This window comes from Bos indicus x Bos taurus, chromosome 2 (genome assembly GCF_003369695.1).
Source record: "Bos indicus x Bos taurus breed Angus x Brahman F1 hybrid chromosome 2, Bos_hybrid_MaternalHap_v2.0, whole genome shotgun sequence".
Classification (NCBI taxonomy): Eukaryota; Metazoa; Chordata; class Mammalia; order Artiodactyla; family Bovidae; genus Bos; species Bos indicus x Bos taurus.
The window spans coordinates 126,658,392-126,674,004 of NC_040077.1; the positions used below are offsets into that span (position 1 = coordinate 126,658,392).

The 15,613-nt window shown below is 50.1% G+C and overlaps 1 protein-coding gene across 1 annotated transcript; it reads left to right on the forward strand.

The window, feature by feature from the left end:
• Nucleotides 1-264: 264 nt before the first annotated feature.
• Nucleotides 265-15,331, forward strand: TRIM63 (tripartite motif containing 63). The gene is made up of 9 exons (XM_027519870.1): nucleotides 265-570; nucleotides 1,682-1,854; nucleotides 4,805-4,973; nucleotides 5,976-6,071; nucleotides 7,237-7,470; nucleotides 8,598-8,620; nucleotides 8,952-9,076; nucleotides 13,360-13,434; nucleotides 14,764-15,331. Exons 1-9 carry the CDS (start codon nucleotides 412-414, stop codon nucleotides 14,772-14,774), a joined length of 1,065 nt encoding a protein of 354 aa, XP_027375671.1. The 5' UTR covers nucleotides 265-411; the 3' UTR covers nucleotides 14,775-15,331.
• Nucleotides 15,332-15,613: the final 282 nt, after the last annotated feature.

A 15,613-nucleotide genomic window follows, 5' to 3' on the forward strand; every position in this document is an offset into this window, starting at 1 on the left:
GCCTGCTGTAGGAGGAGACTAATTTTTGGAGGAAACTCTGGGTACCAGTCCTGCCCCAAGCCTGCCCACGAACAAGCTGTTCTTGTTTACGACCCCCGTCCCAAGGGAACAGTGACTGCTCATCCTTACATGTGATCCGAGAGGGTTGGTCTTTCAGGCCTGGAGGAAACTCAAGCTTCGCCAGCCACTTGGCACCGGAATGCTCAGCTGGTCTCCTCCTGGGGCTCATGTGACCAGGGCCCAGCTATAAATATCAGAGGGGCCTCAGACCAAGGCAGAGTTTGGGCACCAGGAGAGGAAGGCAAAGAGGCTCCGGGCGGGTATTCTGTAACAAAGACCCCCAGGTCTGCTTAGAGCAAGGCAGGTGAAGGAGGCAGCCAGGTGGGTCCCCACGTCTGTCTCCAGGACAACATGGATTATAAGTCGAGCCTGATCCAGGATGGAAACCCCATGGAGAACCTGGAGAAGCAGCTGATCTGCCCCATCTGCCTGGAGATGTTTACCAAGCCGGTGGTCATCTTGCCGTGCCAGCACAACCTCTGCCGGAAGTGTGCCAACGACATCTTCCAGGTCAGTGCTGGGCCTGGCATAGGACTGGGGCTCCAGGCAGCTACTCAGTCTTCCTGTGATGAAAGCTAAAAGAAAACTTCTCTCTTAGTCCGGAACCCTTCCAAACTGGACTTGTTTTTTCCCCCTCTGAAGTGAACCCCTGCCGAAGTCTCTGGAAGGGGTCAACGGGGCTGGGGAGGCGGCTCTGGCTGACCCATTCCTTCTCCATGACGCACTTCTCCCCTCCCCACCCTGCCTGCAGCTACCCCACCCCGTCCTGAGCACCACAGTTGACTCTCCAATCAGGAGTCAAATGCTTCAAGTGATAAGTGGGAGAGGCAGGCAGAAAGGAGAGAGAAACCAGACCCCAGGGGCTGGAGCCAGCTCCGCAGTGGCAGGGGGCCCAGATCTTTAGGAGGAGGGTGGCTGAGAGGCACCCTCTCAGCATCTTCCCCTTGAAACTGTTTGCTATAATGGGGAGCAGGAGGGGCTTCATCTCCTTAAGAAAAGAATGGGAGTGGGTGTCCATCCTGGCTGGGAGACAGGCCTCAAAGTTCCCCAGAAGCACTTTACAGAATGGTCTCTATCTTTTCTTTAAAACGCAACTCTAGGAGCTGGCTGTAATTACATGCCCATTTCATGAATGGACAAACGGAGGCTTGGTGAGAAAAGGTTGCTCACCCGAAGTCATTCCAAGAATTACTGTGACTTGACCCTTGGTCTGCTGACCTCCAAACCTGTTGATTCCTTAGTTGATTCTCAGATGCTCCCTGTGTAAGTGGGCTGGCTCTCTCATATTAGGAAAGAAAGTGAAGTCGCTCAGTTGTGACCGACTCTTTGCAACCCCATGGACGGTAGCCTGCCAGGCTCCTCCATCCATGGGATTTTCCAGGCAAGAGTACTGGAGTGGGTTGCCATTTCCTTCACCAGGGGATCTTCCCAACCCAGGGATCGAACCTGGGTCTCCCGCGCTACAGGCAGACGCTTTACCGGTCTGAGCCAAGGGGAAGGTTTAAGTCATGTGGTTTGATGAGAATGGTGGTGGTGATCAATGGGGAAGACAGTCGGAGGTCAGAAAGGGAAGGAGCCAAGGAGGGAGCCCAGGCCTCACCTCCGCCCCTGTCGCCAGCAGGCTGCCAATCCCTATTGGACTGGCCGGGTTGGCTCCGCGGCCATGTCTGGAGGCCGTTTCCGCTGCCCTTCCTGCCGCCACGAGGTGATCATGGACCGCCACGGAGTGTACGGCCTGCAGCGGAATCTGCTGGTGGAGAACATCATTGACATCTACAAACAGGAGTGCTCCAGGTCAGTGCTCCCTCCGCGGGGAGGCCATCCCTCTGCCCCTGCCCATCCTGGGCGTCCAGCGCTTCAGGGACCCATCCTCCTTCACCTACTCTGGATCCAGTCCCCTAGCTGGAAGAGATATGCCAGTTAGTCCACCCAGCCCTGGCTTTCGGTGTGATCCAGTGAATGGCAGGGGACCCAGACATTAGGCTATCCTCCTGGAAGATGCTGAGACCAAAATCAGGGGACAGATGAGATGTGAGAGGGAGAGTGAGGGAGAGGGAGCCACTGGGGCCAGTTAAGTGGCCCTGATGAGCAGAGAAAGCGCCCAGTGAGAACAAAGCCATTTTCTCTATAATGATAAGAGCAGTGCCAAACACCAGGAATGCTTCCTGCTGCTGCTTCACAGCAGTTTTTTATGGATTAGCATGGCTTTCATCATCCCTGTTTCATGGAGGAGGAAGCTGAGGCTCAAAGAGGTAAAATCACTTACCCAGAGTTTCGCAGCTGAGAAGAATTGCTGGGACCCAGCCCAACCCATCTAGCTCCAACTCTCCCTGTTTGTGAAATAGCCACTCATTCTTGGGCAGAATTTGTGCCTAGTGGAGGTTGTGCTGTGTTGGGGAGAGATAAAGCTACCAAGCAGATCTTTACTGATCAGCATGTCCTGACAAGAGGCTGCTGACCTCATGGCCCTTGCAGTCCCAAGCCCTCACCAAATATGTGCTTGTGGGCAGCGTCCTGTGCCCCCAAAAGTCGACAGACTAGTCCTTGTTTGAGAAAGCTCTAACCAGAGCACTGTGTCTGCTACTCTGACTCTGTTACTCATGCACGGTAGGGTCTTGGGTGAGTCTCTGGGCCTCTATTTCCTCTGTCTCCAGAAACGGACAGTAAGATTTGCTATCATGACTATCAAATAGGATGTTGATGGGAAGTGCTCAAGATGGCAAGTATTTACTGAGCATCCACTGTGTGCAGCGCTGCACTAAGCATTTTCCATGCATAATCCCCGTTTTAATTCTCACAGTAATCCTTTGAGCCATTTTTACCCTCATTTTCTGATGAGAAAATGGAGACTCAGAGGTTTGTCCTAGGCCACTCAGCTAGCGAGTGGTGAAGCTGAGAGGGAGCCTGTCTGACTGACTCCATGGTGAACATTCTTAACTGCTACTACCTCTCATGTTGCCAGAGTTCAACACTACAAAAATGCGATTATGTTGTTGATCATGATCATAATAAAATCAATATTGCACCAAAATAATAGAGTCAACCTAGGAAGAGGAAGTTGTGTTTGAACCCTCCCAGGCCTTTCCCCAGAACTGAATGATGACAATAGTTATTGAGGTTCTGCCCCATGCCAAGCACTGCACATTCATCACGGAGAACTCCTGTCATGATCTCAGTAGCTTGGGGGTGAAACCAGGGCCCAGAGAGGTGAAATCACTTGTCCAAGGTCACCATGAGTAAGCGGCAGAACAGTGTGGACTTGAACCCCGATGCTGGTGCCTGGGGTTGGGAGGATGGACATCCGGGATGACAGGGGACACAGGCACCAGACCGCAGGATCGTGCCTCACCTCTGCACCTGCAGTCACCGCAGAGCTCCCTTCCCAGAGGGCAGAGACAGGTAGTAAAGGGAGAGCCCTGCTGGCATGGGGGACCCTGGGAAAACAAGTCTGAAAAGGAGCTTATTTAAGCTCTTGAGGGGACAGTAATGCCCTGGGTGTGATCAATCATGCAGGGCTGTTTGGAGTTGAGGCACTGACATGTTGGGGGATAGTCACCATTTATGCGCTGCCTGCCATCGCTCAGTGGTAAAGAATCTGCTTGTCAATGCAGGAGACACAGGAGGTATGGGTTCTATCCCTGGGTTGGAAAGATCTCCTGGAGAAGGAAATGGGAATCCACTCCGGTATTCTTGACTGGAGAAATCCACGGACAGCGGAGCCTGGTGGGCTACAGTCCATGGGGTCGCAAAGAGTCAGACACGACTAAGTGACTGAGCACACACACACACTGCTGTGTTAGGGGCTTGGAAATCAGAGATGATGTAGGCGTGCTGTTGACTCTAGATGAGTGTAGAGTTAGCCAGGCGGTAAAACCTAGACTCAAAAAATTGAATCTCAGGGAGGAAGTAACCATGAGAGAACCATAGATAAAATGCCAGAGGCCCTAAGAGGAGAGAGACAAAGGGAGAGAGTCATCCTAAGAATATGTGTTTGGGAAGAAAGAGAAAGAAGCAACTCTGGATCCTGGAAAGACTCTCAGGTTGGAAATTAAGGCTTGTGCTGGGCCATTGGATGGCCCTGGGCTGCCTCTGCTTTCGCTGAGTGACTTGGGGCACACATACCACCTCCTTCTCAGAGCCTTGGTACACCTTGCTTACTGATGTATTCTCTCCACCCGTATTCAACCACCACCTTCTCTATGTCAGGCACTGTACATTGCAGATTTAGGGCTGAAGACAACAGGCAAGTTTCCCTGCTTCGACGGAGATTACAGTCTGGTGGATTAAATATAGAATTCAGTGAGGCCATGAGTATAAATTGCTTTGTTGGAAGCCCAACCTGCTGTAACCAAGAGCCTGGGGACTATAATTAGAACAAATGAACCTTAGCCTCCCCTGCCCTGACTTGCTGGGCGACCTTGGGCAAGTCCATTCACCGTTCTGGGACCCAGTTTCCTCTTTTCCAGAACGTCTCAAAATGACTCTGGGATCCTACAACTTTTTCCAGGTCCTGCATTGGCCAGGCCTGGGCCAACTCCATCACTGGAGTTTGAATCCTAGTCTTGGTGTCATTGGCTTCCCTGGTTCTGGGCCCTCAGAGAATGAAAAGAAAAGGATTCAGGACAGACAACCTCTGAGAGCTCGGGTTGTAGATGTGGAGGGGGGGTGGGGGGCTCCTGGGGCTGCAGGGGAAGACAGGGATTTGAAACCACACCTCATGACTGATGACTCTTCTCCACTTCAGCCGGCCGCTGCAGAAGGGCAGCCACCCCATGTGCAAGGAGCACGAAGATGAGAAAATCAACATCTACTGCCTCACGTGCGAGGTGCCCACATGCTCCATGTGCAAGGTGTTCGGAGCCCACAAGGCCTGCGAGGTGGCCCCACTGCAGAGTGTCTTCCAGGGACAGAAGGTACTGGCCTGAGCGACTCCCACCCCCAGCCCGAGCCCGCTGGACAGATGATTCAGGATGCGGACTTGATCCCCGTAGATCTGCTGAGCCGGCCTTTCAGGAATAGTCCCCCGGAGGGACGTCCCGGGCTGCAGGGAGAACTGCCCTTGCCTTCCTTGGGGAGATGGCTGAGCTCATGAGTTATACTTAGAGCAGCTGGAGGGCACCTGGGTGCAGCCGCAAGGGAGAGACCAGATCCCAGGGCCAGGTCACCCGGGTCCTCTCAGGCCATGACTTCTATAACCCAGTGTGGTTTGGGCCCCTGCTGCCTCTTTCTGTGCTGGTCACCGGTCCCCAGATCCCCCTGCAGCAAGAGGCAGCCTTCTCCCTGGGTCCCTGGGCCTGTGAGAGCCCCACCACCCTGTACATGCGATAAGCTGCGGCTTCCCAGGTGACTCAGTGGTAAAGAATTCACCTACCAATGCAGGACACACAGATTCAAACCCTGGGCTGGGAAGATCTCCTGGAGAAGGGAATGGCAACCCACTCCAGTATTCTTGCCTGGCAAATCCCATGGACAGAGGAGCCTGGTGAGTTACAGTCCATAGCATCGCAAAAGAGTCGGTCATGACTTTTTGACTAAGCAACAACAACAACCCCTTTCTGTACTCTTTCCTCCCCTCCTTCCTCTCTTATCTTGATCTTTCTCTTCTAGAATTCTCCAACCTATTTTTTTTTTTTTTTTTATGGATCCCTTCATTCCTAGAAACAAGCCCCTCCTTGGCCAGCACATTGCTGTGCATCTGGGGCAACTCACTTCCCCTCTCTGTGCCTCCACTGTGATGTGAGGGATGCAGTGTCTCTCTGGTGTTCTCTGCTCTGGACCTGAGCTGCACCCAGAAAGAGGCTCTTTCTAGCAGAGAGGGGAGTGAGGGTGCTGTGTTGCTGCCACTCCCATGAGGGTGGGCCCTGAGACTATTTTTGTCTCTCCTCTCCTGTTCCCCCACCATCCCTCCCATCTAGACTGAGCTGAGTAACTGCATCTCCATGCTGGTGGCAGGGAATGACCGTGTGCAGACCATCATCACTCAGCTAGAGGACTCCTGTCGAGTGACCAAGGTGAGGGGAAGCATAGCTGGGCCTGGGCATTTGAAGCTTCCCAGGGCAACCTGGTCTCTGGGGTGGCTTCCCCGTCGAGCCTGGGCCTGGAGTGTTCACACAGGGATGGTTGGGGAGGGAATGACTAGTCCATTTATTCATTCACTCACAAAAGCTTCTTGAGGATAGCTGGGTACCAGGCTCTGCCAAAGATGCTGAGGATGGGGTGGCGAGGAAGACAGACCAGGTCCCTGACTTCAGGCAGTGTCCCCTTCAATCATTCCCAGCATTTATCCAGGAAGCTAGTAGTTCTTAGAGCATTGTTCTCCAGTGTGCTATACACTAAAGCTTCTCAGGCTTTAATGGGAAACTTGAAATCACCCTGAGATTTTGTTAGAATTCAAGTTCTGATTCAGTAGGTCTAGAAGGAGGCATGAGATTGTGCTTTTTTAACAAGCTCCCAGGATTTGCCCAAGTTGCTTGTCCATGGACCACACTCTGAGGAGCAAGACTGTAGAGGTAGAGGACTCTTTTCTATTCCTGCAAAAGCATCCATGATTTTTCATATACCCTTGAGGTGGGGACCTGGGAATGACATGGGGGGTTGGGAGTGATCAGTGTATTTCTGATGGATAGAGTTGTGTGAGTATAGGTTCAGAGAAGGAAGAAGGATGTTGTTATTATCCACGAGGGGCCCCCAGTCTAATGAGATGCTACTATTATACCCAGTTTACAGGTAAGAAAACGAAAATGTAGCGTCAGTGTTGGACAGCAGGGAGTCTCAATGTGGATACCATTGCCAGGGGTGGGGTGGGGCTGCTTCTCCACTTCTCTGGGGACCAAATGATGCAGAATTTCCCAAATCTGGTCTTGGTCCTAAAGTGGAGAAAGAGTGTGACTGGGGGCACACAGGAGGCCCACATATGTCATCCCACCTGACCCTAGAGTCTCCACTTTTGAGGAAAGGTGTAGTTTTCTCTATGACGCCAGCCTCCAAACATTGCTGGCAAACCCTAGCAAATGCTTTCTTCTGGCTAAGGCTTTGTTTTGTGTTCTGCAAAATGGGGGTGCAGTAAATCTCTCCCAGCTCTAGACTCTTCATTCCTAGCACACCCATCCCAGGAAGGAAGGGTAGGGGATAGGAAGGAGGACCTGCAGGATGTGACTCAGAGATCTCTGTCACCAGGAGAACAGTCACCAGGTGAAAGAAGAACTGAGCCAGAAGTTTGACACGCTGTACGCCATCCTGGACGAGAAGAAGAGCGAGCTGCTGCAGCGGATCACGCGCGAGCAGGAGGAGAAGCTTGGCTTCCTTGAGGCCCTCATCCAGCAGTACCGGGAGCAACTGGACAAGTCCACCAAGCTGGTGGAGACAGCCATCCAGTCTCTGGACGAGCCCGGTGGCGCCATCTTCCTCTTGGTAAGCAGTCCTGGGAGGGGGTGGGCACTTCAACTCAGCAGCTCCAAGGGGCAAGTTGGGCTCCATCAGTGATCACCAAAGACTATGCCTTTGGGGAAGTTATTTCAAGCTCATTCATATTTAAAGACTCAGTCTCCTCATCTGTATGTGTTGTGCTGTGCTTAGTTTCTCAGTCGTGTCCAACTCTTTGTGACCCCATGGACTGTAGCCCACCAGGCTCTTCTGTCCATGGGGATTCTCCAGGCAAGAATACTGGAGTGGATTGCCATGCCCTCCTCCAAGGGATTTTCACAACCCAGGGATTGAACCCAGGCCTCCTGCTTTGCAGGTGGATTCTTTACTATCTGAGCCACCAGGGAAGCCCAAGAATACTGGAGTGGGTAGCCTATCCTTTCGCCAGGGGAACTTCCTGACCCAGGAATCGAACCGGGGTCTCCTGCATTGCAGGCAGATTCTTTACCAGCTGAGCTACCCAGGAAGCCCCTGTCTGCATAGTGAGCATGTAACAATTTCTCCCTCCCTTCCTCTCAACTGATTTTATGAGGATCAAATAAAAGGATGCTTGTGAAATGGCTTTGCAAAATACAGTGCAAAATACACTACAAAATACAGTGCCCATGTAGACACTATTAACTGAGCACCTGCTGTAGGCCAGTCGCTGAGATGGAGAGACAGATGAAAGAGACAGCCCTACCCTAGAAGAGCTGGTTGGGGGAAACATGAAGGGATCAGCTGTAAGATTTTGTAAGGAAGAGTTAAGTTCAATAAACATTTCCTAAGCACATACTGTGGGCCAGGCTTTGTGCTAGACATCGGGTATAAAAAGGTGATTAGAATATGATTCTCATCTTGGGGATTTCCGTGTTTAAGAGTGCTTAGATGAATACTCCTAGAATCCAAGCTTCCTGCCACAACGGGAGGGTCCTAGGATAATGACCAAGGCCTGCGCAGACCATGGACAGAGGGAAAATCCAAGTTCTGTCTGGCTGAAGCCGATGAACAGGTCAAAGCTGGGCAAGGGGATGGCACCAAATGTGCATCCGCAGTGCCGGGTCACCTGTTTTGCTGATTTCCTGGGGCTCCCCTTTCTGCAGTTCTAACCCTTTGCTCTTTCTCTCCCCCCACAGAGTGCCAAGCAGCTCATCAGAAGGTCAGTGTCTCCCCAGGGCTATGAGTCAAGGCTCCAGTTCCCCTCAGGGCCTCTGACATGTTCAGAAGGCCTCCTCCTTTGCATTAGTTCTGCTGGGAGGGTCTTCCCCCAGGCTACCTTTCCTAGCCTTTACATCCCTGCTGTCTTAGACATCTATTCTGCTTGTGACCCAAGGGAAAATACTCCACCCTCCAGGGAAGCCTCTGGGTGCAAGGCCTGGGTGTGGACACAAGCATGTGCCCTGGTGTAAGTTGGAGCTAAAACGCCTCCTTCCTTCTCTGGGAACAGAGATCTCACTGTGCCCTTCCCCCCTTTTCTCTCTGCCCCACAGCATCGTGGAAGCTTCCAAGGGTTGCCAGCTGGGGAAGATAGAGCAGGGCTTTGAAAACATGGACTACTTTACTTTGGACTTAGAGCACGTAGCTGACACCCTGAGGACCATCGACTTTGGGACAGGTAAGGGATTATTTCCCCTGCAAGTCAGCTTCCCTCCCACTGAGCCCCACATGGAGGCAGATACACTGCCAAACATACCCAGATATCCATCAGACTTGTACAGTCAACTTCTGGATAAGCCCAGCTCAGTAAATTATGTATGGATCTGCTATAGGGAGGAACTTGGGGTGATAGAAACAGCAAGGCAACTTGGAATCAGGCAGTTCGGTTCAGTTCAGTTCAGTTCAGTCACCAAGTCATGTCCGACTCTTTGCAACCCCATGGACTGCAGCACACCATGCTTCCCTGACCATTACCAAATCCCGGAGTTTGCTCAAACTCACGTCCATCAGGTTGGTGATGCCATCCAACCATCTCATCCTCTGTCGGCCCCTTCTCCTCCTGCCTTCAGTCTTTCCCAGCATCAGGGTCTTTTCCAATGAGTTATTTCTTCACATCAGGTGGCCAAAGTATTGGAGCTTCAGCTTCAGCATCAGTCCTTCCAATTAATATTCAGGGTGGATTTCCTTTAGGATTGCCTGGTTTGATCTCCTTGCTGTCCAAGGGACTCTGAAGAGTTCTCTCCAACACCGCGGTTCAAAAGCATCAATTCTTCGGCACTCAGCCTTCTTTCTGGTCCAACTCTCACATCCATACATGACTACTAGAAAAACCATAGCTTTTAGACAGACTTTTGTTGGTAAAGTAATGTCTCTGCTTTTTAATATGCTGTCTAGGTTGGTCATAGCTTTTCTTCCAAGGAGCAAGCGTCTTTTAACTTCATAAAATCAGGCAGACCTAAGATCAAATCTGGTTCGGCTACTTCTATTTTTTTTTTAATTTATTTTTGGCTTCACTGGGTCTTCGTTGCTGTGTGCGGGCTTTCTCTAGTTATAGTGCATGAACTTTTCTTGTTTTGGAGCACAGGCTTAGTTATCCTCCCGCAGGTGGGCTCTTTCCAGACCAGGAATGGAACCCATGTTCCATGCATTGGCAGGTGGATTCTTAACTACGGAACCACCCAGTTCTGCCATTTCTTATCTTTCGTGGCATTTTGATGGTTCCCTCCACCTCACTGAGCTTCATTTCCTCACTTTAAACTTAGGTTACAAATAGGCCTACTGATAATGACCACCGAATGATGCTGTGCAGCAAATAAGACATTGATTCAGAGGCCTCTGTAAGGTACTAGACATATACTGCTGCTGCTAAGTCGCTTCAGTTGCGTCCGACTCTGTGCGACCCCATAGACGGCGGCCCACCAGGCTCCCCCGTCCCTGGGATTCTCCAGGCAAGAACACTGGAGTGGGTTGCCATTTCCTTCTCCAGTGTATCAAAGTGAAAAGTGAAAGTGAAGTCACTCAGTCATGTCCGACTCTTAGCGACCCCATGGACTGCAGCGCACCAGGCTCCTCCGTCCATGGGATTTTCCAGGCAAGAGTACTGGAGTGGGGTGCCATTGCCTTACTAGTTATTGCCTAAATCTAGTCTTAGCTTCAGCTTCCTACTGCTGTAAACTTGGATACTCAGGCACCTTAATTTATCTATATTCTGTCCTTGCTTCTGTCTGTGGTTACTTTTCCACAGAGTACCTATAATAATTGTAACAATATAGCCATAACAATAATAAAGGAAAAATAATAAGAAAGCACGAGGAACCAGATGGAGGACAAAGATGTTGATAGTTCGCTCAAGGTTTCACAGTTGAAAGGCAGCTAGTTAGCAACAAAGAGAGGGAGGGCAGATCCAGTTCTGTTGAATGTTGCCTTTGTGTGAGAGGTGATGCTCCGGTGGTCTGCTGAGAGTAAGAAAGAGGGGTAGGGGTCGTGTAGGGGCAGGGAAGAGCTGTGAATGGGCTTGCAAGAGAAAGAAAAGCTTCTTGGCACCTCCTGCGTCTGCTCGCCTGCAAGCTTTCAGAATCCGGAGTGTTAAATCCATTCTCAGAAGCCCAAATATACTCTATTCTTGGGTAAGGACGACATACATCCCAAAGCTGAGGTGTCAATGAAAGTGTTAGTCGCTCAGTCATGTCTGACTCTTTGCGACCCCATGGACTGTAGCCCACCAGGCTCCTCTGTCCATGGGATTATCCAGGCAAGAATACTGGAGTGGGTTGCCATTTTCTTCTCCAGGGGATCTTCCCGACCTGGGGATCAAACCTGGGTCTCTGGCATTGCAGACAGATTCTCTACTGTCTGAACCACCAGGGAAGTTGCCAGTCACCAGGGAGGTGTCAGTGGACTTGGGTAAATCCATGGCTGTAGATCATCTGGGCTTCCCACGTGGTGTTAACGAACTCGGCTGCTGATACAGGAGATGTAAGAGATGCCGGTTCGATCCCTGGGTTGAGAAGATCCCCTGGCGTCACCCTCCCTAAACTAAGATCTTCAAGAGTGGATCATACTGTGTGAGCAGTCTGACACTGTGAATACCTGCACTGCCTTCAGTAATCTCCCTGAGCCTCTCTGTGTCCTCACGGGTAAATGGAGAGTGTACCCATGGACACCATTCCTTGAGAACTTTCTGTGGCCTGGCCACTGAGCCCTGGACATGAATTCTGTTGTTTAATACAACAACTTTAAGAGGTAGTTCTTTCGTCATCTCCGTTTTGTAGTCAAGGCAAAACCAAGGAAAGGTGGGAGAATGGATCCATGACCACGTACGACTGAGTCCCTTTGCTGTCCACCTGAAACTATCACAGTGTTGTTAATCGGCTATACTCCAATATAAAATAAAAAATTAAAAAAAAAATCCAAGGAAAGGTGAGTGACTTGCAGGGGCCACATGGGCAGTAAGTGCAGGTTCCACCAAGGGTCATCTGGGGATTGTATGAGGCAATGAGTGTACAGTCCTTAGCACAAGTTAGCACTTGGCCCATAGTAAATTCTTCGCAAATGCTGCTATAAGTAGTTAATTGTAATAATGGTTTAAACCACCACCACCACAAAAAAAAAAAAAAAAAAATTCCTCGGGTTATACACAGATCCCAGTTGTCAGTTTGGAGGAATTAACTCTTTCAAGCCCTTCTCCAGATACTCTTGACAAATACTCTGAGTCTGTACTGACCCCTTCAGGGCACCCAAAGGCTCAAAGAAGCGGCTTGAGAGAGAGGGTGGGGAAGGGGCCTGTCCCCTGTGAGTAGAGCTTGAAGGCGAGACCCCAGGACGGGAAAGTGAGCACAGAGCTTGCACCATAGTCACCATCTGGGGCTCAGTTTCAGGCAACTAACGAGCAGATGGCCCCTGAAGGGCTTCCCACCCTGTATCCATGGCCCTGTAGGCTAAGGAATGTGGGAAAACTGGACAAGGAGTGTGAGGCAAGCAGATTTCAAAGACTGAGCAGATGCCTTCAGGATAAGGACTCTGACTCCTGAGGACCAAGGCATTTCCCTGTTTCCCAGGTAATGATGCTCTGTGTGCAGAGGCAGACAGTCTGCATATGCATTTCCAGGGTCTCCTCTGGTCACAGGCAGACCAGGGAAGAGATGCTGCTGCTACTGGAACAAAGGAGGTCTTGAGCCTCCCTGCCTTGGAGAGTGTTGGGGGAAAGAGGACCAAACCCATTGCCTCCTGGGCCCCTGAGGCACCAACATGGCCCTTTGATCCTGACTGGACAGTGAGAGATTTTATTTTGGGGGGCTCCAAAATCACTGCAGATAGTGACTACAGCCATGAAATTAAAAGATGCTTGCTCCTTGGAAGAAAAGCTATGACCAGCATAGACAGCATATTAAAAAGTAGAGACATTACTTTGCTGACAAAGATCTGTCCAGTTAAAGCTATGGTTTTTCCAGTAGTCGTGTATGGACGTGAGAGTTGGACTATAGAGAAAGCTGAGTGGCAAAGAATTGATGCTTTTGAACTGTGGTGTTGGAGAAGACTCTTGAGAGTCCCTTGGACAGCAGGAAGATCCAACCAGTCCATCCTAAAGGAAATCAGTCCTGAATATTCATTGGAAGGACTGATGTTGAAGCTGAAACTCCAATACTTTGGCCACCTGATGTGAAGAACTGACTCATTGGAAAAGACCCTGATGCTGGGAAAGATTGGAGGCAGGAGGAGAAGGGGATGACAGAGGAGTAGATGGTTGGATGGCATCACCGACTCAATGGACATGAGTTTGAGCAAACTCCGGGAGTTGGTGATGGACAGGGAAGTCTGGTGTGCTGCCATCCATGGGGTCGCAAAAAGTCAGACACGATGGAGCAACTGAACTGAACTGGCTGTCTCCAGCCTGGATCTCCTTTGAACCTCTCCTCTGAGACACCGCCCCAACCTAAGGCAATTGTTCTTTGTCACACACAGATGAGGAAGAGGAGGAGTTCATTCAAGAAGAAGAAGATCATGAAGAGGAAGAGTCCACAGAGGGGAAGGAAGAAGGTGAGATACCCATCTACCTCCACTTTTTCATTCATTCAGTGACAACTTGAGAGCCCTACTGAGTGACACTGGGATGATGTTTCTACCCTTTTTAAGAGTTTTTAAGGCAAAATTAAAAAGAGATTTTAAGGTGAAATCCCGTTCCCTTTTCTCTTAGAGAAGTCCCTCCAACTATTCATAATAAAGAGTTCTCACTTTACCTCTAAATGACCTTCCCAAATGGAAAGTGACACAGTATAACAGAAGTTATAGAGAGCACTCAGGCTTGGCTCAATATTTAAAATTTTAAAAATTAGTTGTCAGCATTTTTTTAAATTAGTCGTCTTTTTTAAAAAGGAGCTTTTGTTTTTTAAAAGAAGATTTCAATAAAGAATTTGGATTTTCATCTTGTGAAAATTTGGAAAGAGTGAACAGTGCTGGGGCTTCCCTGGTGGTTCAGTGGTAAAGAATCCGCCTGTAATGCAGGAGACATGGGTTTGATCCCTGGGTTGGGAAGATCCCCTGGAGAAGGAAATGGCAACCCACTCCAGCATTCTTACCTGGATAATACCATGGACAGCAGAGCCTGCTGAGCTATAGTCCATGAGGTCACAAAAGAGTTGGGCATAACTGAGCAACTAACACTTTCATTTGTCAGCTGTCTATAGTTTTTTGCATTGGATCTGCAATCCATAGCATTCAGGCAGCTAAATTCCATTTTGACTTTAAAAGGAAGAGGTCAGGCAGGAATTAGCAGTCACTCAGTCATGTCTTGGAGAAGACAATGGCACCCCACTCCAATACTCTTGCCTGGAAAATCCCATGGGCGGAGGAGCCTGGTAGCCTGCAGTCCATGGGGTCGCTAAGAGTCGGACTCGACTGATCGACTTCACTTTCACTTTTCACTTTCATGCATTGGAGAAGGAAATGGCAACCCACTCCAGTGTTCTTGCCTGGAGAATCCCAGGGACGGGGGAACCTGGTGGGCTGCCGTCTATGGGGTCGCACAGAGTCAGACACAACTGAAGCAATTTAGCAGCAGCAGCAGCAGCAGCAGTCATGTCTGACTCTTTGTGACCCCATGGACTGAAGCCTACCAGGCTTCTCTGTCCATGGGATTTTCCAGGCAAGAGTACTGGAGTGGGTTGCCATTTCTTTCTCCAGAGGATCTTCCCAACCCAGGGATCGAACCTAGGTCTCCCCCATTGTAGGCAGACGCTTTACCGTCTGAGCCACCAGGGAAGCCCAGACAGGAATTGGGGTTTGATAATTTTTTCCCCGCAGCTTGGTAAGCCCTACGTCCTCCTGCGTTCCCATCTCACCTTGATTTTCTTTGTCTTTTTCTTTCAGGACACCAGTAAGGCGATGATGAGGGAGAGACCCTCTAGATGCAGAGAGACCGGGGAGGGTGGGGATGGGCCCAGCTGCCTTAGTGACAGGCCCAGGGTGGGAGGGGTCAGGGCCCCTGGCGGGGCAACGGGGAGGTGTGTCTTCTCTCTGCTCAGAGAGCAGGAACTAGGAGTAGGACCCCACCGCTGTGTCCAGCGTTGCGAACCAGAATTGGAAACGTGCTTGAAACAACCACACTGGATTCTTTTCTACGTTGGTGCAAAATGGAATATTTTGTACATTTTTTAAATGTGATTTTTGTATACTTGTATATGTATGCCAATTTGGTGCTTTTTGTAAAGGAACTTTTGTATGATAATGTCTGGTCATTGTGTGACTGGCGATTGTTATAAAGAAGGGAAGGAAGCCAGGTTGATACAGCTGCCCACTTCCTCTCCTTGGTGGGTTAGCACTCACAGGTCCAGGAAAGGATAATGTACTGTATTTCAGTGTCTATACCCCACATAAGGGACGGTGACCGAGTTTGTGTTATATGTTGTTTTAATAAATGCACAGCGCTTTCTTCCAAGCTGGGGTTTCATTCAGCCTTTTTTTTTTTTTCCAGTGAGGAGAGTTCAGGGCAGACGGACAGAAGGCCTGCTAGGAAGTGTAGGGCAGGAAATAGACAGTAATGGCAAAAACCCAGGTTTCTATCCCACCAAACAAGTTGTCCTTCAAACTGGCATTTCCCAAGGAGAGCTCCTTGGGAAACTGGCCCTGACAGGACCCTTCAGAAAAGATTTCATTCAATGCCTTGTTCTCTGGTTCTCTAGAAAACACAGCCTGAGGCAAAGAGTGAATAGTTCAGCTA

What these genes read in the sequence shown, in the direction of transcription:
- TRIM63 (XM_027519870.1), top strand. Translation starts at nt 412, where the DNA reads ATGGATTATAAGTCGAGCCTGATCCAGGATGGAAACCCCATGGAGAAC. An exon ending in GCCAAGCAGCTCATCAGAAG is followed by an intron (nt 8,621 to 8,951) that starts GTCAGTGTCTCC and finishes TCTGCCCCACAG; the next exon opens with CATCGTGGAAGCTTCCAAGG. An exon ending in GACCATCGACTTTGGGACAG is followed by an intron (nt 9,077 to 13,359) that starts GTAAGGGATTAT and finishes TGTCACACACAG; the next exon opens with ATGAGGAAGAGGAGGAGTTC.